The sequence below is a fragment of the Artemia sp. Qi Xiang Cuo genome, chromosome 4 (genome assembly GCF_049724085.1).
Source record: "Artemia sp. Qi Xiang Cuo chromosome 4, ASM4972408v1, whole genome shotgun sequence".
Taxonomy (NCBI): domain Eukaryota; kingdom Metazoa; phylum Arthropoda; class Branchiopoda; order Anostraca; family Artemiidae; genus Artemia; species Artemia sp. Qi Xiang Cuo.
This window is the reverse complement of record NC_142797.1, coordinates 87,741,344-87,765,079: the sequence shown is the minus strand read 5'-3', so window position 1 is coordinate 87,765,079 and position 23,736 is coordinate 87,741,344. Positions and strand designations below refer to the sequence as shown.

General features: G+C 35.2%; 1 protein-coding gene across 1 annotated transcript in view; it reads left to right on the top strand.

Moving 5' to 3' along the window:
- The first annotated feature begins 1,414 nt into the window (after nt 1-1,414).
- The window catches only part of LOC148953591 (putative glutathione S-transferase 5), a 43,761-nt gene continuing 21,439 nt past the window's right edge, over nt 1,415-23,736 (top strand). Inside the window, exons 1-2 of the mRNA XM_089087750.1 lie at nt 1,415-1,574; nt 12,967-13,134. Of these exons, the coding sequence (XP_088943876.1) occupies nt 1,439-1,574; nt 12,967-13,134 (304 nt within the window). The 5' untranslated portion in view covers nt 1,415-1,438. The remainder of the gene's footprint in view (nt 1,575-12,966; nt 13,135-23,736) is intronic.

Sequence of the window (23,736 nt, the reverse complement as noted above, 5' to 3'; positions counted from 1 at the left end):
CCCCCAGGGATAAAAAACTTCTCAATAACAAATGCAATACCTAAGAAATAGGTAAATTTTGTTAATTACAGGCCTTCCCCAGGGGCTGTAAGGGGCCATGTTATCATCAAAGGAATAGCTACTGGGATTTTCAACTATGCTGAACAAAAGAAGTATCTTAAAATTTGATAGGATGACTTTGGAGAGGAAAGAGACGTAGGAGGGGGGCTAGCTTCCCTGCAATATTTTTGTTCACTTAAAAAGGGTAGTAGAAGTTTATGCTCCCGATCAAATGAGCCCTCTCCCAATTTTTTAAGATCACAGATTTGATACGATCACCTCAGGAGAGAAAAAAAAAATTAACACGCATCCGTCATCTTTCTTTTGGCAAAAAATGCAAAATTCTACATTTTTGTACATAAAAGCTTGAAACCTCTATAGTAGGGTTCTCTAATATCTTGAATCTGATGGTGCAATTTTCATTAAGATCACTTGACTTTTTGGGGTTGTCCTCCCCCCCCCCTCGTTCAAAATTTAGCAAATTTTCTCAGGCTCATAATTTTTGATAGGTAATATTAAAGTTAATGAATAATTCTTTTGATGGATCTATTGTTATCAAAACTCTTGTTTTAGAGTTTCGGTAACTGTTGAGCCGCGTCGCTTCTTACTTATAATTCGTTACCATGATCTGTTTGATGGTGATTTTTTTTTCATTTTTTGATATAATGAGAAATAAAAAGACAGCTCGAAACAATTTTTTTTCAGTAAACTGCAAATAGTGTTCTGATCTTTAGAAGGTAGAGGGGCCGTTAGCCCAACTCGTCATAGTTTCTGCTGGTTTTGAGTTTGAATGGGTTATTTATTGTAATTTCTATTCGTTTTGGGTTTCATTTATTTATTGTTGGGCTATTTATTGACATGAGCCCACTTTGCTCTTTTCTTAGGTATTGCTATTGCAATCTTTGTAATCTCGTTTTTTAATCTATCTTTTTCCTCAAATTTCACTCCTGAATTTTTCAGATTTTTATTTTCTAGATTTTTGATAATTTTATTTAAAATTTATATTTTTATTGTTTTATATAGTTTTATAATATGTTTTGTATAGTTTTTTATAAGTCTTTGGTGGACAATCACAACTCCAAAAAAAAGGGTCAAACGGGTGCCACAAAGCGGTACACCCGTCCTTTTCAATACACTCTAAAGTTGGGTATTAAGCCCTTTGAACCATTTTCCGCAAAAAAAAGTGAATTATGCTTTGAAGTACCATCTTTGCCAAATTTTAAGTATCATAAGAAAATAGATGCGCAAACATGACTGTGTCGTTTAGTTTTTATTTATTATCTTCCTGTGTCATGTTGACTTTGCATAATTTTATGGTTCATGTTCCCAGGGACAAAGTTTAAATTCTGAAAACGGTGTTGATAAGAATTAGTTGCTTGGTAGTAAGCGATAGAGGAAAATGGCCAAAAATTATAAGCTTATATATTTTAACTTAAGAGGAAAAGCAGAGCATATTCGTCTTATTTTTGTCCATGGAAATATAAAGTACGAAGATGTTAGAGTTGAATTTTCGGAATGGCCAGCACTTAAACCGAGTAAGTTCCTTTGTCTTATAAACGATAATAATATTCCATCGTCTTAGATTAAAACTTACAAACAATTACTAATATAAAGCAGTGGCGGATCCAGGGGGTGCCCCCCCATAGCGTATTCTAAAGTAGTGTAATTTACTTAATTAACTCAAGTTTGCGTTAGTTAAACTTGCTCCTAACGCAAGTTTATCGGATCAACCTATTTTGCCCCCCCCCCCTATTTTTTTATCGGATCAACCTATTTTGCGCCCCCCCTAAGAAAATACTGGATCCACCCCTGTATAAAAGGGGGTGAGGAGGACAGGATGGGGGAGAATTGTTAGAGCATTGATGAGCTATAGAGACTGCATATGTAGTTATTGTGTTAAACATTATGTGGTTTAACTATCAATAGCAAAACGCTGTAAAAATCTGGAAATTGCGTCAAAGCATTCAAAAACACTTAATTATATCATTCATATGAGACCACTACTCTACTTTAAGCCTCCTACCCCTTTCTGATAGAAAAATTTTCTTTTCAAATTATTTATGCTCTTTTGATTTTCGAAAGCACGTCTCTTTTCTTCCCATCACTGGTTCACAGTTTGCTGTTAAATTAATAAGAAGAAAAGAGTTGCGCTATTGAAAATCCAAGTAGTATATATATTTTGGACTATATATTTGTTTTATTAAGGGGGGGGGTGAAGTAAAGCGATATGCTCTGAAGAATGATAAAAGTAAATATTTTTTTTTAAGTTTTAAAGTAGTTTCCAGAATTTATTGTGTTTCTTTATGGAGAGTTGAAACATCAAGTATTTACCACTATTATTTTTTGCTTTTATTATTTATTACTATTTTGTATTCAGTCATTTATTTTTTCATTTTCATTATTATAATTATTATTTATGTTTATTTTCCACTGTTTATTTAACAGGTTATTAATTTGGATTGATTTACAAAAGATTTATTTAAGGACTTGATTTAACGGGTAAGTAGTTACGTCGACTTTTGCGCGACCACAGATCCTCTCAAGCGCGAAAGCGTTATTTTTTATTTATTTATTTGTAAATATTAATAACAAAAATTTGAACTTGAACTATGAAGCAAAGCCTGTTATTCTAAAACTTTGTATATCTATTCCGACGCAAACGCAATAATACAAGTTTGATACCTGTATAACTTCAGAATGTTACTTTAGAAATAACTTACCGAAAGGGCCTGCTTATACCACATTCCAGTCACCTCACTCTTCACGGTCAGTGGCTAGTGCTTTCAGCCTTCACAAGTCACCGTCGCTCCACTCGAAGGGAGTCACATTCCTCAATTTGACGAGGTGGAAGTTCGACCGTTGGGCCTCGGAAATAAAACTTTGGTGTGCTCAGTCCTTCGGCATGCATACGATTTTTTAACTCCCTACCCTCTCTTTGATTACTACCCTATCTTAAAATATAAGAAATAAGCTCAGATCTTTAACCCTTACGAAGTGCTTTAGTTTCTTCGGTCCTCTCTTGTGTATGTAGAGATCTTTCAGAGCAAAGTCTCATATGCAGTTGAAAAAGAAGAATGATACTCATATTAATTCAAATATGGGTACTTGTGTACCACACTGTTGTTCTGGAGCTGTTTAAAACTGGTTTCTCTGTGTCCTCTCGGGGATTAGAAGCTTAGCCTGAGTGAGATAAACTACTATGTAGGTATATTTTAATTAAATATTTAAATTATAGAGTTGGTTGGGTTAGGTATTTAATATAATGCGCTCTGAGCGGCCGGCTTTCCATGATTCTCTATTGTAGTTTCCATAATTATGCAACTAAAGTATAATATTTTCAACATATTTTGGCATATTTTATTAGCCTAACTTCACTCCTTGAGTGTGGTCGGGATAACACGTAAATACCCAAATAAGGATTTCTTGGGCTGTTTAGCTCAGATTAAACCAGCTTGGCGAGACTTATGTTACCTTTCTTGGCTTGCTTCGCTCACTACTGTCAACAGCTTGGGCCTTCAACCCTAATGGCCCTTAGTTTGACTATCCAATACTTAAGCCTTCTTCCCTTGTACAGACCTCTGTCAATGTAAATCACTCTCGCTTCGATCGAAATTTAATAGGGTTTTTGATCCTTAACATATAAGAACTAACAGGACTTTATTCGCCTTCCTTTACTCACAATAATTGGCACTGCAGACCCCCTGACCTTCGTGTATCTTCCCTTGGACCTCCCTTAAATATGAGGTAACGCATATTTAAACCCACACAAGAGGTCATGAACAAAAAACAAGACACTTTGCTACTCCATAAAGAAATGAAAGTGGTGTGTTCTCCTAAACATCTGAAAGCAGCGCTTGAATATTCTGAAAGATACTTTCCCTTGCTGTAAGAAACTCCCAATACCAGCTAAAACAATGCACCGAATCATTGTTGTCATCTTCAAGAGCAGGCAAACAGAACTGTGATTTTAAGCATATTTTCTTACTATCAAACCTCTTGCTCTCTAATTGTGAAGCAATTAGCTCTAGGCTGCACATAATCAGTGATGCATTTAGTTGAATTGTGCAGTTATGCATTTAGTTGGTATGTTAGCTTGAGATGAAAGTCCTACCTATAGGCTAACTTAACATCAATGTAAAATTTTTAGGTTTTCAAAAGTCTTCACCTACACCTTTTTTGGATCATTTGATTTTCCAGCAGTACCTTGATTTCCCTTTCTGTCTGCACCTGTTGATCAACTGGTCATTTATCCTTATTAAATAAAAAAAATCAACTGAAAGTAAGGAGCAGCATTAAAACTTAAAACGAACCGGATTTCTTACGTATATGAGGGGGTTTGCCACCTAGTCCATACGTCACTCTGATGCTCTTTACGCTAAAGTTCGATTTTTGTTCTAATTCTTTAAGAATGACCCCTGAATCATAAAGGCCGTTTAATTAGAATAGATAGCTCTTTTGAAAGTACAAAAAAACTTTAGCGTAAAGAGCGAGGTATTGACTAGAGGGCAAACCCCCTCATATAGCAATAATTTCTGTTCGTTTTCAGTTTTAATGTTACTCCTTACTTTCAGTTGAGTAAAACTTATTTTTGGATTTAATTTCTGATCGTTTTTTAAATAATGCTGGGAGATCCGGCACCCCTTCATAAAAATGTCCCTCCCCCCATGAAAACAACCTCCATAGATAGTTCCTATCTTGTAACCCCCTCCTTTGACCCCCCCACCACCAGAAGAAATCCCTCCTGAAAACGTCTGTATACTTCCCAATAACCAATGCCATACGCAAACAATGGGCAAAGTTTGTAACTTGCAGCCCTTCCCCCGGAGAATGTGGAGGATTAAGTCATCCTCAAAGACATATTTATTAAATTTTCGACTATGCTGAACAAAATGGCTATCTAACAATATTGATCAGGTGACTTTGGAAAAAAATTAGTGGGGGAGGGGGCCTAGTTGCCTTCCAATTTTTTCTGTCACTTAAAAAGGGCATTATAACTTTTAATTTCCGTTCAAATAAGCCCTTTCGCTATATTCTAGGACCACTGGATTGATACGATCACCCCTTGAAAAAACAACAACAAATAAACACGCATCCGTGATCTTTCTTCTGGCAAAATATACAAAATTCCGTATTTTTGCAGATAAGAGTTTGAAACCTCTACAGTAGGGTTTTCTGGTACGATGAATTCAATTGTTTGATTTTCAGTAAGATTCTATTACTTTTAAGAGGTATTTCCCCCTTTTTTAGAAAATAAGGCAAATTTTTTCAGGCTTGTAACTCAAGATTAAATCCGATTCTTTTGATGTAACTACTGGTATCAAACTCCGTATTTTAGAGTTTCGGTTACTATTGAGCCGGGTCGCTCCTTACTTACAGTTCGTTACCACGAACTGATTGATTTCATAAAAAGAAATAGTATTTTACCACTATTTTTGAATGGTCAAAATCTCCTATGAAAACAACTTTTCATATAGTTTCTTAAGTAACCTATCACTAGGTAACTGAACCAGACTCAACCAAAACTTAATCATTGAAACTAAGCGCATAGACTTAGGTTACAATTCAAAAAACTTAAATTAGTCGTTCAAGTGTAGTGTATCCTATATATTTGAAGTACCTTAATTGGATGCTATGAGCCACCTATGTAGCCACCTCCTATGTAGCCACCTATGTAGCCACCTCCTAGGGAGGTTTCCCTTTAAAAAGTTTCTCTGACAACTCCTTCAACAGAGTATTCAACAGGCGTTTGTAACATCATTATGGAGCGAAGTAAAATACTAGCAACTGATACGTGAAAGTACCTGTTGCTGCCAATTTAGGAATTTAAGAAAAAATAAAAAAGGTAAGGTTTCATAAGGCTTTTTTCTGTTTTTTGACGGAATTTTGGGGACTTTCTAAAGTTTTTTTTTTTAAATTTATCTTGCTGTTTTTTGCAATAGAGAGGGTATCAGAGGCGTGTTTATTTAATCTTCTTTTTTTTTTACCAGTGATTATTTTGAGCCTCTGGCCGAAGAACATCAGCAAATAGAATGAAGAATGCAAAGGCAATGCGATCAAGAAATTCGAACAAATAGTTACAGTTCTTCTTTTCAATAATAGTAAAAAAGAGATGCCATCCCAGACGAGTGCACATAACCAAATTTATAAAGATAAGGTGTTAAAGCTTAGCCAATAATAACAGTTTTGGCTATAGCGCAATTAGAGCCAAATTGTAACACAGAGTTTTTTAGACAGTTCATCGGCTTATAACCAATGAAAAGCTATTTACATAGCATCCCACTGCTCGATGAATGGTCTTTGTAACCAGTTTTTGGATTTTCTTATTAGATAAGGCTGGGGATAGAGTAGGTTATCAAACAGTTCGTGGTAACGAACTGTAAGTAAGGAGCGACCCGGCTCAATGGTAACCGAAACTCTAAAAAACAGAATTTCGGCAATAGATACAACGCAAGAATCAACTTTTATTTCTAATTTCATATATAAAAGTTTCATCAAGTTTAATTTTACCCATAAAAAGTTACGCGCCTGAGAAAATTTGGCTGATTTTCGAAAAAAAGGGATAAAGACTCCCTAAAAGCTTTAAAACCTTAATAAAATTCACACCATCATATTCAGCGCATCAGAGAACCCTACTTTAGAGGTTTCAAGCTCCTACCTGTAAAAATGTGGAATTTTCCATTTTTTGCCAGAAGAAAGATCACGGATGTGTGTTTATTTGTTTGTTTTGTTTTTTTTTCTTTTCCCAAGGGGTAATCGTATTGACCCAGTGGTCCTAGAATATCGTAGGACGGCTCATTGGAACGGAAATTAAAAAGTTCTAGTGCCCTTTTTAAGTGACCAAAAAAAAGGAGGGCAACTAGGCCCCCTCCCACGCTAATTTTTTTCTCAAAGTCACCAAATTACAATTTTGAGATTGCCATTTTGTTCAGCATAGTTGAAAATCTAATAAATATGTCTTTTACGATGACTTAATCCCCCACAGTTCCCAGTGAAAGGGCTGCAAGTTATGAACTTTGTCCATTGCTTACATATTGTATTGGTTATTGGGAAGTATACAGACATTTTCAGGAAGAATTTTTTTCTGGTGGAGGGGGGGGCTGGAGAGGGGGTTACTCGGGAGAATCTTTCCGTGAAAGATGTTTCTTTGGGGTAAGGGACATTTCTATGAAGGGGGCGCCGGATTTCCAAGCATTATTTAAAAAACGATCAGAAATTAAATAAAAAAAAACAAGTTTTTTCAACTGAAAGTAAGAAGCAACATTAGAATTTAAAATGAACAGAAATTATTAAGTATATGAGGGGGTTTTCCCCCAAGTCAATACCTCGCTCTTTACGCTAAAGTTTTTTTTTAGTGCTTTCAAAAGAGCTAGCTATCCTAATTAAACGGCCTTTGTGATTCAGGGGTTTGTGAATTAATTTTTTTTTAACTTTTAAAGTAAATAGCGTGGTATTGACTACGGGGAGAACCCCATCATATACGTACTAACATATACGTAGTAAAAAAAACAATAGAAAAAAAAACAAGCGATACGCCTCAATAGTAATCTAAACTTTTAAAAACGTAACTATGATGTCAATAAATGTATCAAAAGAATGAGCTTATAATGCTGATTCTAAATATATGAATTTTATTAAGTTTAGTATTACTCATCAGAGGCTACGAGCCTGAGAAAATTTACCGGATTTTTTAAAGAGGGGGGAAACATCCCCTAAAAGTGAAAGAATTTTAGTAAAAATCACACCTTCAGATTCAGCATATCAGAACAACCTATAACATAGGTTTCAAGCTCATATCTGCAAAAATCTTCAAATTTGTATTTATTGACAGAAGCAAAATATACGAATATAGAAGTTCGTTACGTAAGTTAATTTGTAAATTACGTCAGAACCAAATTTAGAGACTTCCATTTAGCAAAAGAAGAGTAAAATTTTTATGCAAATTTTGTTTGCTTATTCAATGACGGTGAGCCAAAATAAAAGTTGCATTAACTAAAAAACAATCAGAAAATAATTAAAAAAAAAGAGCGAGGCGTAAAGAGCGAGGCGTTGAGGAGGGGACAGCCCCTTTCATATACGGAATAATTTCTGTTCGTTTTAAGTTTTAATGTCGCTCCTTACTTTCAGTTTAAAAAACTTGTTTTTTTAATTTAATTTCAACAAAAGCTGAAGTAACGATAACTGCACTCTTATTACGGAAATGGTAGTCATGATTGAAAAAAAAAACACACACACAAACAAACATATATATATATATATATATATATATATATATATATATATATATATATATATATATATATATATATATATATATATATATATATATATATATATATATATATATATATATATATATATATATATATATATATATATATATATTCTGCGAGTTCGAGAAAATTCGTTAAGAGCCTTAAGTTTGAAAAAAAAATCAAATGTGTAACGTCATATTTATGAGCACATTTCAAGAGTACAAATTACATCATTTCCGCCCCAGAAGTGGTCTTATTGTTTTTAGTAACTATGACGCATGCAAAATTAAAAAAGAAACATAGCTATGCATAAAATATTAAGTGTAATGAGTGTATAGAAAAAAGGCGTTTTCATGATGCTTGGGGGGGGGGGGGACAAAAGCGTTAATTAACAATTGCTCAAAATGACCAAACTGGACTATCAGATGAGAAAAAATCAAGAGGACTACCCAAGTAATGAACATTTACAATGGGTGAAAATGAATAACCTAGATCATCAAATGCGACAACACCAATCCTAGTAGCTCTGGTAAAAGGGATTGAAAAAATGTCTGAAGTAATAATAAAAAAATGAACAACAAAGCAAAATTTGGTTAAAATACTCGTGACGACGAAAATTCCAACGAGTCAAAATCGAAATTGAAGGGCAAAAAATATGCGATTAAAAGATAAGCCGGGGCGAAAATTACAATGAGTGAAAAAAGAAAGAGAAGAAAAAAAAATCGTGGCTACAAAACATGCGACAAAGAAGATCAGAGTGAATCAAAAATGAAAATGCAGAACAATGAAATCCCAAACAGTTCGTGGTAACGACCTGTAAGTAAAGAGCGAACCGGCTCAATAGTAACCGAAACTCAAAAAAACGGATACCATTTTGATACCATTAGAAACATTAAAAGAATCGGATTTTAATGCTGACGTCAAATATATAAGTTTCATCAAATTTAGTCTAACCCATCAAAAGTGACGAGGCTAAATAAATTCGCCTTTTTTTTAAAAAAAGGGGGAGACACCCCCTAAAAGTGATAGTATCTCAATGAAAACCAAACCATCAGATTCAGCGTAACAAAAAACCCTACTGTAGATGTTTCAAGGTCCTAACTGCAAAAATCTCGAATTTTGTATTTTTTGCCAGAAGAAAGATCACGGATGCGTGTTTTTTTTTGTTTGTTTTTTTTTGTTTTTTTTCAGGGGTGATCGTATCGATCCAGTAGTCCTAGAATATTGTAAGAGGTATCATTCGAATGGAAATTAAAAGTTCTAGTGCCCTTTCTATGTGACCAAAAATTGGAGGGCAACTTAGCCCCCTCCCACGCTCATTATTTTCCAAAAGTCACCCAATCAAAATTTTGAGATAGCCATTTTGTTCAAGTCGAGAATCGAAATCTAAATCTAATAAATGTGTCTTTGAGGATGACCTAGTCCCCCACAGATCCTTGGGGAAGGGCTGCAAGTTATGAATTTGCCCATTATTATACACAGTACGATATTGGCTATTGGGAAGAATACAGACTGATGGGGGCGGGGGCGGGTGTCGGAGGATTGGGTTACGTGGGAGGATTTTTCCATGGAGGATGTTTCCTTGCGGAAAAGGGCATTTCTATGAAGGGGGCACCTGATTTCCTAGCATTATTTAAAAAATGATTAGAAACTAAATAAAAAAAACTAGTTTTTTCAACTGAAAGTAAGGAGCAACATTAAAACTTAAAACGAACAGAAATTATTACGTATATGAGGGGGATCACCCCCTAGTCAATACCTCACAATTTATGCTGAAGTTTTTTTTTAGTACTTTCAAAAGAGCTATCTATTCTAATTAAACGGCCGTTGTGATCCAGGGATTTGTGACTAGAGCAAAATTCGAACTTTAGCGTAAAGACCGAGGTATTAACTAGGTGGTGATCCCCCTCATATACGTAATAACTTTTTTTCGTTTTAAATTTTAATGTTGCTCCTTAATTTCAGTTGAAAAAACTTGTTTTGTTTTATTTAATAAGGTCAGAAGATAAGCATTAATGAGAATTACAAGTAAAAGCAAGAATCAGAACATGTCAAAAATGAAAGTAAAGTACAATGAATTGTGCGGTTAGTAGACACGTAGAAGCGAGTATCAGGACGTTTCAAAAATTAAAGTAAAGAACAAAAAACTGTGCTGTTAGAAGACAAGCGACAGCGAGAATCCAAATGAGTTAAATTGAAAGTTAAGAGGAAGGAAATATTACGTTAGAAGAATACCGTCATCGCAATATTCGACGCCAAAAAACTATGGCGTCAAACCCAATACAAACCTATAAAGATGCCTTAAACTACTCAAGTTTTAATTACAAGTCATTGTGGAGTCATCCTTATTGCCGAGGAAAGATTATCCAACAAAGGTGACTCAATTGCAGATTGCTGTCTGCTTGTTTGAATTGTACTGCCACCGCCACCTGCACAATTTCCAAATGAATTGGTTTAGCCTTTTATAGGAGGTCACTTGCTCTCTAAAGAGTTCACAAACAAATCCAAAACTAGAACTCATGTTTTTCTGTAGCCTCATTCAACGTTAGCAAGGATCAAACCACCAATAGTCGTAATGTTTTTAGCTTCAAAGTGGCTGGAAAAATTTATCACAAAATAAATTTAGCGTTACAACTATCACAAACCCCTGAATGTTATTTTGAACCACCTTCATATGGCAAAATGTACTTTTTAGACCCCAATGAAACTGTTGGAGAACGCCTTCCCCGTCCTTTAAATTATTGGATCTTTCATAACTCAAAGGATCCTTTTGAACCAATATTGCGAGTCACAAACAACTATGCCAAAGGTCACCTGATAATACGAGAATTTAAGGATGACGTAAATGGACCTTCTGATTCACTGGTATAACAGCCTTGTTTAGAAGACGAGCGTCCATAAGAATTAATATGTAAAAGTGTGCCACGTAGCCTTGCCAGGTACCAGCGGCTAGAATGACCAGAACAAAGAACATTCACAATAGGTGAAAATTAACAGCCTGTGTAATCAAATGAGACAATACATATCCGAGCAGCTAAAGCAAAGGGAATTAAAAAATATCTGGAATAATATAAATTTAAAATGAAGAAGAAAAAACTTGAGGATAGAAGAAAAGTGACAATGAGAATCAGAATGAGTCAAAACAAAAGTGAAAAAAAAAGATATTTGCGTTTAGAAGGCTTGCAACAACTAGGATCGAAATAAATTATAAACGAAAATGTGTTTAAAAAAAAGTGCTAAGTACATATTACAACCATTACAGCATAAAACTCGCTGATGTCTAGAATAATTCTTAAGTCTTTATATTTTCTTTAAAACTATAAACCCCTAAGAACACTTATGTTTTCCATAAATATAAAATTTTCCTTAAAACCAGTGAAATATCGGATCAGTTTCTCAATCTGGCACGATAACTTTACAACACAATGTTAATTGCAAAAAAAATCTTAAAGAATCTTTAAATATTCGAACAATTTATTAATCGATCCCGTTTACCTTTGAGAAAGTAAACCATATTAAACCGAGCTAGATATAAAATACTACGTGTTTCACTGCAAGGAATTCCCATTTTGTTTTTTGTATCCTTAATTTTATACAACAATACAAAAAATGTCTATATGACAACCCAAAAAACGCAAATTGACAATTATTAAAATTCATGATTCATCTGAAGAAGGAGAAATTTTTGAACCCTCAAACATGACAAGATCAAGCGGACAACCTGAAAAATGTTAATTCCCAATGACTGAGAGAGAACAACCTTGACAGCCAAGACCAATCCAAGCAACTAAAGTAAAAGATTTTGAAAAAAAGAATGTCTGAAGCACTGAAAATTCAAACTGAAGAAGAAGGAGTTGGGTGGTTAGAAAACATGCGATGGCGAACATTGGAACGTGTCAAAAATGAAAGTGAAGAACAAAGAAATATTAGGTTAGAAGAACAACACCGTTGCAATCTTCGACGCCAAAAAGCTGTTGCACAAACCCCAGTACAAACCTACAAAGACGCTATAAACTGCTCGGGTGTTAATTAGAAATCATTGGGACACTTTAACGTTATATGTGTTCACTGTGAAGCCCTCCATTTTTTAGTGGAAAGGATAGCAAACAAAGGTGATTCATTCAAAGATTGCTGCTTGCATGGTCGTACCTACACAATTTCCAAGCGAATTGGTTTGTCTTTTTCTAGGACGTCAATTGCTCTCTAAAGAGTTTCACAAACAACTCCAGAACTTGAAATCATGTTTTACTCTAGCTTCATTCAACGTAAGCGATGATATATCATCAATTATCGTGATGTTTTTAACTTCAAAGTAGCTGGAGAATTTTATCACAAAGTGATATTTCTGGCGATAAAATCGATTTAAATAGGTGACAACTTTAGGGAAGAATTCGTATTTTGCAAGTTGGGTATATTGAACCTATGGTGATGCAATGACATCAAGAAGAAGTTCACATTGTCTGCAGTTAGAAGACAAGCGTTAATGAGAGTCAATATATATAAGCCTGCCACGTAACCATGACGGGGACAGGCAGCAGGGCCGACGGTCTCCCGGTACTATTCAGTATGTGTAATACCCGTTTTAGATATCCCACATCTACCCGTTATTATAATTCGAGAAATATATTTTCCGTATTTTTTACACAATTTTATGCGTGTTTTTTTTTTTTTTTAGAAACGCCATTTGGTCAACTGCCTTATCTTGAAGCTGATGGCAAACAACTAGCCCAATCAAATGCTATTGCAAGGTTTGTATCAAAACAGTGCAATTTAATGCCTTCCTCAGACTGGGAACAAGCACAAGCCGACGAATTGGCTGAATTATTCAGTGACATTAAGGAGCGTAAGTAATTGCTTTTTTCCCTTCTTTTTGTTTTTCTTCTGTTGTAATTATATTAAAGATTATTCTTATTTGTAGAGATATTGTATTTTTCAAAATTTTAGTATTAATAATTTATTCAATGAGTATGACGAGTACAACAAGTACTCTTTTTAATATATTATATATTAAGTATAAATAACTAAAAAACAAAATTTCGACAAAATAGTATAGTCCTTCTATTGAATTCTGGGACTTTATGTTCCTTCCGGTTTTTCTGGTAGTCCTATTTTACTGGTCATTACACTCTTTGCCAAGAGGATTTACGCAATTTCAAAGTTCAGTGTCTTTTTTTAGTGGTAAACCAAAACCGGTGTCTCTTTTTTAGTTGCCAATTATTTTTTGTATATATTCAGGTTTCATATTAGATTCTCCATCAGTTTTGAATAGTTTTATTCGAGATAGCACTACAAGTATTTTTTGTAAAAAACATTTACATAGAAAAAATGGATAATTCTATGCAATTTCTGGTGAGTAAAAAAATATTCTCATTATTATATTAAAAAGAAATTGTCTTGTCATTAAGTTAAGTGTATTAATTGTTACAAAAGCTTCCTTTTTTTGAGTTTCGGTTTTTTCCTTACTTATAGCTCGTTATCATGTACTGCTGGAAAATGTATTTCAGTGATATTTTAGATCATAGTAGGCTAATGATGCTTTTCGTCTTTAGAAGAAGAAGAACCAAAACAATTTAGAATATATGCTGCTTACGGGGATTGACTGAGTAATGTTAATTAGCTGTTCCACTTCTTAAATTTCTATTTATGTCTACATTTGATTGAAATATGATAGTTTAAAGAGAAAAAAAGGCTGTTATACCAAAGAGTTTAATAATTTCTGACTAAATTGACTGAGTTTTACAAAATGTTCATAACCACATGATTAGTAACAATTTTACGCTTGAGTATACAAAGAGGAAGCTCGTTGAAGGAAGTGTCAGTGACTGGATAATCTTGAATAATAAAAACAAATGCTTTTCGTCTTTAGAAGAAGAATCAAAACAATATATATATATATAAATGCGTTCAAACCCTCACCCCCCCCCCCCCCATTTCCTCAAAAGAATAAAATTTGTTACCTTATAACCCTATTTAATAAATAACATTGTTAGCTTAGCTATCCTTTTTGTTTGACAGGCCTTATTATCTCATGGGGGGGCAGTTTATAAAAAAGGCCCTCCATCCCACTATCAAAACCCCTGATTTTTAAATCAAGATGTTTTTTACACTACTTTAGATGTCTAACATAAACTGAATTATTTTCCAAAAAAAAAAAACTAAAATGCATTTATGCTACATGCTAAATTTTTTGTCTTTTTTTTTTAAAGGAAGAAGAGACGTACAATAATACCCCTTTTGAAAAAAAAGCAAGATATGGCGAACCTTCATTAATACAGGCCACAAGGGCGTCTGTTATTAAATTCGCTGGAAAAATTACACACGATCTGGACCATCCATCGAGCACCAAACTTCTAGTGACAGAGCCATCTGACCCCCGCGTTAGCTCCATGGCAACTGGAAGGAAGTTGAAAAGGGGATGGACTGCGTTAGACACTGTCTCAACTCATTCAACTTAAGGGTGTGACATCTAACCAATTCTATTTTAGAAAAGTATCTCATATCTATACGCACAGTCAGACTTTTTCAGCACATAAATCATTTGTTTCTATCCATATATTCAAAAATAATTCAAAATATCATGAGGCGCAACGCTCAAACATGTTGAGGAAAAAAACTGCCTAGTGAAAAAAAATCCCATCTGACACTGGCTCAGGATCGTTAGCTACTATTTCGATTTGTCTTTAAAGTAAAAGTTTATTGCGAAAAGAAATGTATAGTAATTTCAAAAAAATCCTCAACCCCCTCGAAAATGGCGTCAGATCAAAATGAAAATTGTACCACTGGAATCAAAATTGGGGGGGGGGGAGCTATAAAAAAAAGGACCATCCAACATTTTAATTAAACTTTAATTGTTGATATGGATGTAGAAAAAAGTTCTTCTCTCTTACAAAGCATTTATTTAGCCCAGGTCTAACAAATCAATTGGCAAAATAAACAGGACAAAACGGAGTATAGAGAAAGTAACAGCACCAGTAGCCGTCAAAATATAGAATTCGTGTCCTTTAAATGAAGCCAAGGAGCAAGTGTTCATACGGCATACTGCGTCAGTTGAACAATGGTCAAATTTCATTGACAGTTATAATGAAGAGGCTCAAACAATCGAATTGGACCCATATTTTACATTTTTATTTAAAAAAAAAAAATTTTTGGAATAAAACCATTAATTTTGTCTTTTTTCTTCTTCTTTTAATTGTTCAGGTGGTGGGACAATGACTATGAGAAATTGACAAAGTTTATTAACTATAAAATAATGATTATTTTACATAAGAAATAAAACTTTTTTTTTCTACAGATTAAAAATATAGCATCCCCAGTGGCACCATCGAGTGATGAAGCAGGTATATTTACAGTACCAATTCTGTCACCACCAGCAGAGTTCAGGGATGAACCTACACTGGTTCTAGAGAATATGGAGTGACATGAGGGATTCTTTAATGATGTTTTTGGGAAAATGGCCAGCATGGAGGACTTAAGCTGCGATATTGACATGGTTGAGGACCCAGAGTGGGCGGATAGTTCCATACGTGAATATTTAGATGATGTTACAAGTAAATTTGAACCGGGTCCTCATAACAAAAGTCCATCAGAAGACAACATAGACTGGCTCGACTAATCGTCTCCAAACACCCTTGAACATGTAATAGGCGACCTCCTGTCACTTCCCCCCCCAATGTGATTGAACAGACTGGAAGTGGTGTTATTGACAGGTCCCTGTCACCCTCCTCCACCATTCCACTTAACCGAAGTAGTAGTAGTAATACAACAGCAGCTCATTTTTCCGGGGGCATTTTTAATCTGAACTTTACAATTAGTGAATTGAGTCCTGAACAAACAGGGTCAGGACATGAAAATAGTGTTACGTCCCAGGAATTGCCTGATTTTTATCTTTTAGAATCTGCTCTAAGCCATTTGCAAACATACAGGGTAAATTTTAGCCTTCCAGAGGAAAACGCGAGCATTATTTTAAATGACCCCGTGAAAGTTCTCCATAGCTATATCGACAAAATTCGAGCACTTATTGATATTCAGATCCAGAATTGGGGGGGTCGGGGGGAATTAAAGCATCGGTGAATCAAAAAGTTTATCTACAAAAGGGGACATCCGGGGACGTTTTTTATTTTCATTTTTAGAAAGGAAATCAGACTTTCTAACCAGGTCTAAACAATTTTGAACAGAACTTTTTCAACAGGGTGAATAAAGTAATTTAAACTTTGGATAAATTTAATGAGAGGGGGAGTGGGCCCACAATTTTATACCTGGAATGCATGGATCTGAATCTCAGTAGATTTTAAAAAAACTTTATTTTAAGGGGAGCAGGTAATCTAATAATAAAATGACACCCGGATTTGTTGGCTACCAAAGGAGTTCAGAGTTTCAGATTTGACACTGGACTGCAATGCTTTAATTATGCATTTTTAGCAGTAGCCGATAAGACATTAAAAGATGAATCAACAATTAAAAATCTTGACAAACTTGCACGTAAGGTTGGAAAAATTTTCCATAAAGTAATTTTTTTTTTTTTTGAGGTAAAATATCGTGGTTCATTAAAAGAAATAAGAATTTGCGAAAACGCAAATTAAAATCTTGGGGTGGGGGTGGTTGTTCTCCAGTATGACACTGAATTTGTAGATGGGGGAAAAGCCGAATAAAAAAGGGGTTTTGTATTCAGTGAGGACACCGATGGTGGAAAATGTTAAAAATTTTGTATGGATTATTTACCAGCCCCCTAAAGATGTAAATTCTTATGGTCATTTTTCCCCGTCACTGCGATAAGTCGACTCCTATCTCAAGGCAGAAAATTTGGAGAATGCTTCTATTGCCCCATGTGCCTTTCCTCATTTAGATCTGAGCGAACGTTTTCAGATCACATGGGGCATTGCAAACTTCATGGAAATCAAAGAATAGAAATGCCGGCAGAAGGCAAAGATATTTTACAATTTAAACATTTTCAAAAACCTCTTTTTCAATCTGATAAAGTGTCTTTAGACTGTGAAACAAGACTGGTTGAGGTATCAGACCCATCAAGGCCAAATATAGTCAAGGAACACAAACTAGTTGCGTGTTCCTATGCGCACGCCCGTCGCGACGCCAACAATAAAATGAAATTTGAAGATTTTTTTTTGACTATGGACGAGGAGGGCAGTATGGAAAAGTTATTGGTTTCTTTAATAAAAACGGCAAACAAGGCAATTTCACGATTACGTTATACCAATTATCCGATGATATTGTCGGATAAAGAGCAACTGGCGTTGGAAAAGGGAACAATTTGCTGGGTGTGTAGGAGTACCTTAGCCCCAAAAAACACGGTGCAGGACCACGATCACCTTATTGACCCCAATTCAATAGGAAAAAGTAACTTTTGGGGGTGGGATCACAATTCGCGTAATTTAAAAATTAAACAACAACTTTTTCTACCGGTTTTTATACATAACTCTAACTACGATCTGAAGTTTGTGCAACCTGCATTGGCATATCTTCAAAGAAACATAACAGGGGATGATGATGATTCATGGGTGATAGACAGCTTTACGTACAAAATCAGAACTAACTCCTAAGAATAGTTGCTGGTTTTGGAATTTATGTGAAACTTTATTGAAGCCGGTGTTGAGTACACGAATAAAATTCATTTTTTATATTCCTACAGCTTTTCCCCCAATTCATTGAGTGAAATAATGTAATTGAAGAAAAACGATCACGGTTGCAATGCTTTTCCCCTTCTCAAGCAACGATTTCCAAATGATTTATCTGATTTAATAACGGTCAAGGGTATCTATCCTTATGATCATTATTGATCCATGTCGAGATTTGCCGAGGAGACTATTCCTTGTATTGAATCGTTTTACGACAGTCTTCACGATCGTAGTTGCACCCCCGAGGAATACAGTTTTGCTAAAAAAGTTTGGGCAGAGGGAGGGTGTAAAAATGGGTTTGACTACTGCAAGCTGTATTTGTCGAGTGACGTGTTAACCTTGTTAGACATTATGTGTTAGAAATACGGACAAAATCTATAAGGAATTTAATCTTGATTTGGGTTATTATTATTCTTCGCCTCATCTAGTGATGGACCTTATCCTAAAAATCAGTGGGGAAAAAATTGGGCTAATCACCGACATTGATCAGCATCTGTTCATCGAGAGGTCAATGAGGGGGGGGTTTTGTTTTTCACGGAGACCGTATCTTGGAAACCGATCCAACAGGAGAGAAGACGGGGACAAAATCGAATGCAGTTTTCCTCGATATGAATTCTCTCTACCCCTCGGCCAATTCCCATTATGCACTACCTTGCGGCGACTATAAATGGCTCAATGACCCTCAAGCTCCCCATTTCCCAAACATTGACAGTGTTGAGGAGAATGGACCGGTTGGATGGTTTTTTGAAATTGATGGAGAGATACCAGTCGAGCTTCACAATTCAGTAAAGAATTTTGTTTTCCTATGCATCGATATACCTGTGACTAAGGACTCTTTGAGTCATCGCAATAGGCGTTTAGTCGAAGTGGACGGATTGCATTGGGCACCTTCAAAACAAAAACTTATTTCTGACCTTCTGCGAAAAAAAAACATAGTTGTAAACCATGTATCGTTAAAATTGATGTTCAACAATGTTTTCAACGTAATAAAGGTTCACCGAGCACTCGAGTTTAGTCAAAAACCTTATTTGAAAACATTTGTTGACACTTTTGTCGGCAAACATTCTGCAGCACAGACGAAAGCCGAAAAAGAAATTTATACTCATTTTAAATTTGGCTTTCGGCAAAATGTGTGAGAGTGTTCGCGATAGGAATCGTTTTGACGTCGTGACCGATCCAAAACAATGTGCTCGAATTATTGCCGATCCCAATTACACTTCCTTTACAATCATTGGCCTGGACATGGTACTTTTGAATAGGAAAAAAAGACACATTGTCCTAAATAAAAATATTGCTGCAGGCAGTGCTCTCTTGGAGATCTCAAAAAAGCTCATGTTGGAATTCTACTACAATGTGGCTTGGGTACGGTGGGCGGAAAAGGGGCAAGTAGAGGTCTGCTACGGTGACACGGATTCTCTACTGCTCAAAGTAAAAACACCAAATCTAATTGATGATTTGGCGCACGGTGAAATTATCAGTTCACGGATGGACTACACCAATTGGAGTGGTGATCTTTACCCTCAGCTAGTAAAACGTCGGGCGCCCAATCAGCTTTTATTTTTTAAATCTGAAACGGGTAGCGACTTGATTTCCCGTGGTATGTTTGTAGGTCCGAAGGTGTACTTTATACAGACATACGACGAGGAAATCAAGAAACGTTGCAAAGGAGTACCCACGCGCTATGTGGACAAGAATTTCGACATCAAAATTTATAGGAATTGTATTGTTCAAAATGCAAGTCCACGAGCCAAATTGTCGGCAATTCGTTCATTGAACTAAAGGAACTATAATGTAAATGTAGATAAAATAGACATGAGTACCATTTCCAACAAGGTCTATGTTTGTCAAGATGGTGTGACCACCCTCCCCATTGGACACTATTTAACTTCAGACCGGATCGAGTGTATTGCCCACAGGGAAAGTCTCGGTTTAAATAAAGTCCTGCAAATTATTTCCTAAAAACCTTTGGGGAGGGGGCCTCGCGGCCTTTGGGGGGGGGCCGGCCGCCGCCAGCGCGGGGGGCGCTCCGTCACCAAAGTTATCTTTTTTTTTTTGGACTTAGAGCAGATTTTTTTTTTTTTCAAGTGCCATCTCTAATTTAATATTTTTTTCTCTATAAACAAAAAAAAAGTGTTTTTCTCTATCTCTGTACCTATGTAAATGCTGTTTTATTTTTTTATTATAAATAAATTTTAAAAAGTGTATTTTTTCAAGTGCTCTCTCTCTCTAATTTAATGTTTTTTTTTGTTTTTTTTCTCTATAAGCAAAAAAAAGTGTTTTTTTTCTCTGTCTACGCCCATATAAATGTTGTTGTATTTTTTATGATGAATAAATTTAAAAAAATGTATTTTTTTAAATTTATTTTTACTTTTTTTATGTGAAAATAATAAAAGAAAAAATATGATTCTTTGTCTTTGTATTTGTCTTCTTGAAGACCAGAGTAGTAGGGAAAAAAATTATATAGTAATTACACAAGTAGGGTTTACAGTTAGTTGTCCAGGGGACCTTTTGAAAGGAACATGTATCAATTTAAAAAACCGTTTAGATCGTTTCTGTGTGGTCCCTCGATGTCAGGGAAAACAAACCTCTTAACTAAAATAATTAAAAATTGTGATAAAATGTTTGCGGAAAAGCCGAAAAAAATGTACTATTGCTATAGTATTTCGCAGGAGTCATAAAATAAAATAAAAGCAATTGCTGCCGCCACCTTGGGATGGATGCAGATACAGTTCAAACAGGGACTGGATTTTTTCAACATTATTGAACCAAACTCTTGGCTGATCATTGACGATCTGGCTGAATCTATTGAACAATGGTCCCAGCAAATGCTGCTATTGTTCACTGTTCGCTCTCATCATGAACAGATTTCCGTTACTCTGGTTCTACACAATCTCTTTCATCAGAGCAAAAGTATGCGAACACTTGCTTTGAACTGTACCTACTATATCATCTACAGAGTTGTTCGTGATTCTAGCTCACTAATAGCCCTCAATAAACAAATCTATCCAGGAGCCCCTAAATTTCTGCTCTCAGCATACAATCAGGCAACTAATAAACCCCACGGCTAGATAATATTGGATCTTAATAAAAATACACCCGAGGATCTGCGTGTAGTAACAGATATTTTCGACCATGAAATTACAGTATACCTCCCTGTGAACACGAAAAAGACCTATTAGTCGCTATCATGACACTGAAGAAACTACATGAAAATACACATTTGTTTTCAGTTCTAAGCACTTCAAAACCTCCGCTTAGAAAAGCAATACTCAAACACGGTATTGACAATGATTTCATTAATCTAATATCTGAACTTTGTTTAAATTTAACCGAGGGTAATGTTCCGCTGCCAGAAGTAGTTAAGCAACAGGCAAAGAAACATTGTTCATTTGTAAGTAAAGTGGTCTCTAATAAGAAAGTAAATATTTTTAAAAAGAAACGTCTGCTTCAGGCGGGCGGTAGCTTTTTCACACTTTTACAGCCAACAATTGCATGACTTTTAAATATTGTTCTCTAGTGAGAATTGCAAAACCCTATTAATTGACTCCAGTAGAACTCGATCTCTCACCCGCCGAGCACTTTGATAACAATCTGAGTAAATTCCTCGACAATGAAACTATTGAGGATGATAAAAAACTTATTTTACTTCACGATGCACTTCGCTGAGTGGACAAACACTATCGATCGAAGCCCACTGCTGCTGATCTTAAAAAAGAATCATCTCCTCAATAGTCTACTGCTGCTGCTGCTACTGCTGTAACAAAATTAAAGACGGATTATTTGTATTAATTTTTATTGAAATTTGTAAATCTAAGGCCCCTCTAATTTCTTGAAAAACTTAAATGACTCCTAATCTATCTCTTGGAAAGCGATCAAATTCAAGTTGAGTGCAATGGGGAAAGGATTATAATTCAAGGCAAGAGCTATAATCTACTTGATTTAATGTATGACATTGTTAAAAATCGTAAAGGACTATTATCATTTGACAATCGTCTATACAAATTTCTAAATAAATTAAACTTCAAAAAAATTCTTATTGGAAATAGAAAAATTCTAAAAAATTAAATGAACGTGCATCATCATCATCATCAACATTAAAATATGAACTTGAAGAAGAAGAAGAAGATTTTAAATCAATTTTGGAAAATGCTAGCACAACACTGACGGCTAGACAAAAGCGAAGACGTATCAACTCAACGTCACCACCACCACCACCACCACCAGCAGCCAGTATACAAAAGGGTAGCGGACGTTACACAACGTGTTGACGTTCAAAATGGCTGAAGTTCTGAAAGGTGCTTATGAAAATATTGGCGAGGCGGGGAGTTTAAGTTCCCCCACAACTCTTTTCAAAGTCACGGGTGTTCGCAGTAAAAGTGTACAAGACTATCTACAAAATGAACCAAGTTACACTCTGCATAGAAATCATAGACTCCGTGCCAATCAATATCGAAAAACTAAAGCCTATTACCCATTGGATATAATGCAAGCAGATCTCTTGACTCTAGATGAACTTCAAAGACGTCACAATATGCCGTAAAAGTACATTCTACTTTTAATCAGTGTTTTTATTCTCTATTCACATTACATTACATTTAGTTAATATAGAGTCGTTTACTTTTCTAGGTCAATTTAAATAATTATCGAACAAGATTAATATAAAAAAATTCAAAAGGATCTAGGTAGCGAATTTGTTAATCCTCATGTTGCAAAAGTACTAGAGAAATATAGTACACTGCTCTATCATAGTCACAGTCCTATAAAGGTTGCATTGGCCGAACGATTCATAAGAACTATTCGACTTTTATTTTCAAGATATTTTAAATTGAAAAATACGCCGGATTTTATTCATGATCTAGATAAAATCATGTTGATTTATAATCAACGACCTCATCAATCATTGTCCAACTCAACACCAACGGAAGTTCATCATTCGGATCATGATACAATTGACACAACTTTCTTAAACAATATTCCAATGAATCAAAAGTCAAGAAGAAAAATAAATTCAATGTTGGTGATACGGTTCGAATTAATAGAACAACTAATGTTTTTGAAAAGGGAAATTACTTGTGGTCCACTGAACTTTTTAAAGCGTCAAAAATCCTAGACACTAAGCCCAAATCTTATCACCTGCGTGATACCGAAGATGAAGAGATTCTCCGCGGCTTTTATGACTATGAATTGCAAAAAATTAAAAATGCTAGTGAAATCTAACAAATTGAAAAGATATTAAAGACACGTACTCGCAGGGGTAAGAAATAGTTACTTGTTCGGTGGCTAGGATACAACTCTGATTTTGATTCTTAGATTGGTGTTGAAGATATTGACAATGCCCAATGATTTCTATGTAACATTCGTGTCCAACGTTTCCGATCCTCTCTACAACGACTTGAATACGACAAGTGATTTTTGGAAAAAACTCCCCCCTGCCGTCAAATTTGACGGTGTATATGAAGTGGCTCTTGTCAACTGCATTCTCAAAAATACCTATGACATACAGAGAAAGGACCGTAAATATGAAATAAAAATACGACTTTTCACATTTATGTCCTTTTCACATTTGACGGTGCATATGAAGTGGCTCTTGTCGACTGTATTCTCAAAAATACTTATGACATCCTGAGAAAGGATCGTAAATATGAAATAAAAATACGACCGTTTGAATTCGGTGATGAAGGTGCAATGGAAACTTTTGACTCTAATGAGTACCCTATTGCTAACATTCCCTACATGGAATACAATAACATGCATGAACTGTGTCGAGTTATCAACAAAAAAATTGCAAGTCGAAAAAAAGGCGGTTTCACTTTCAA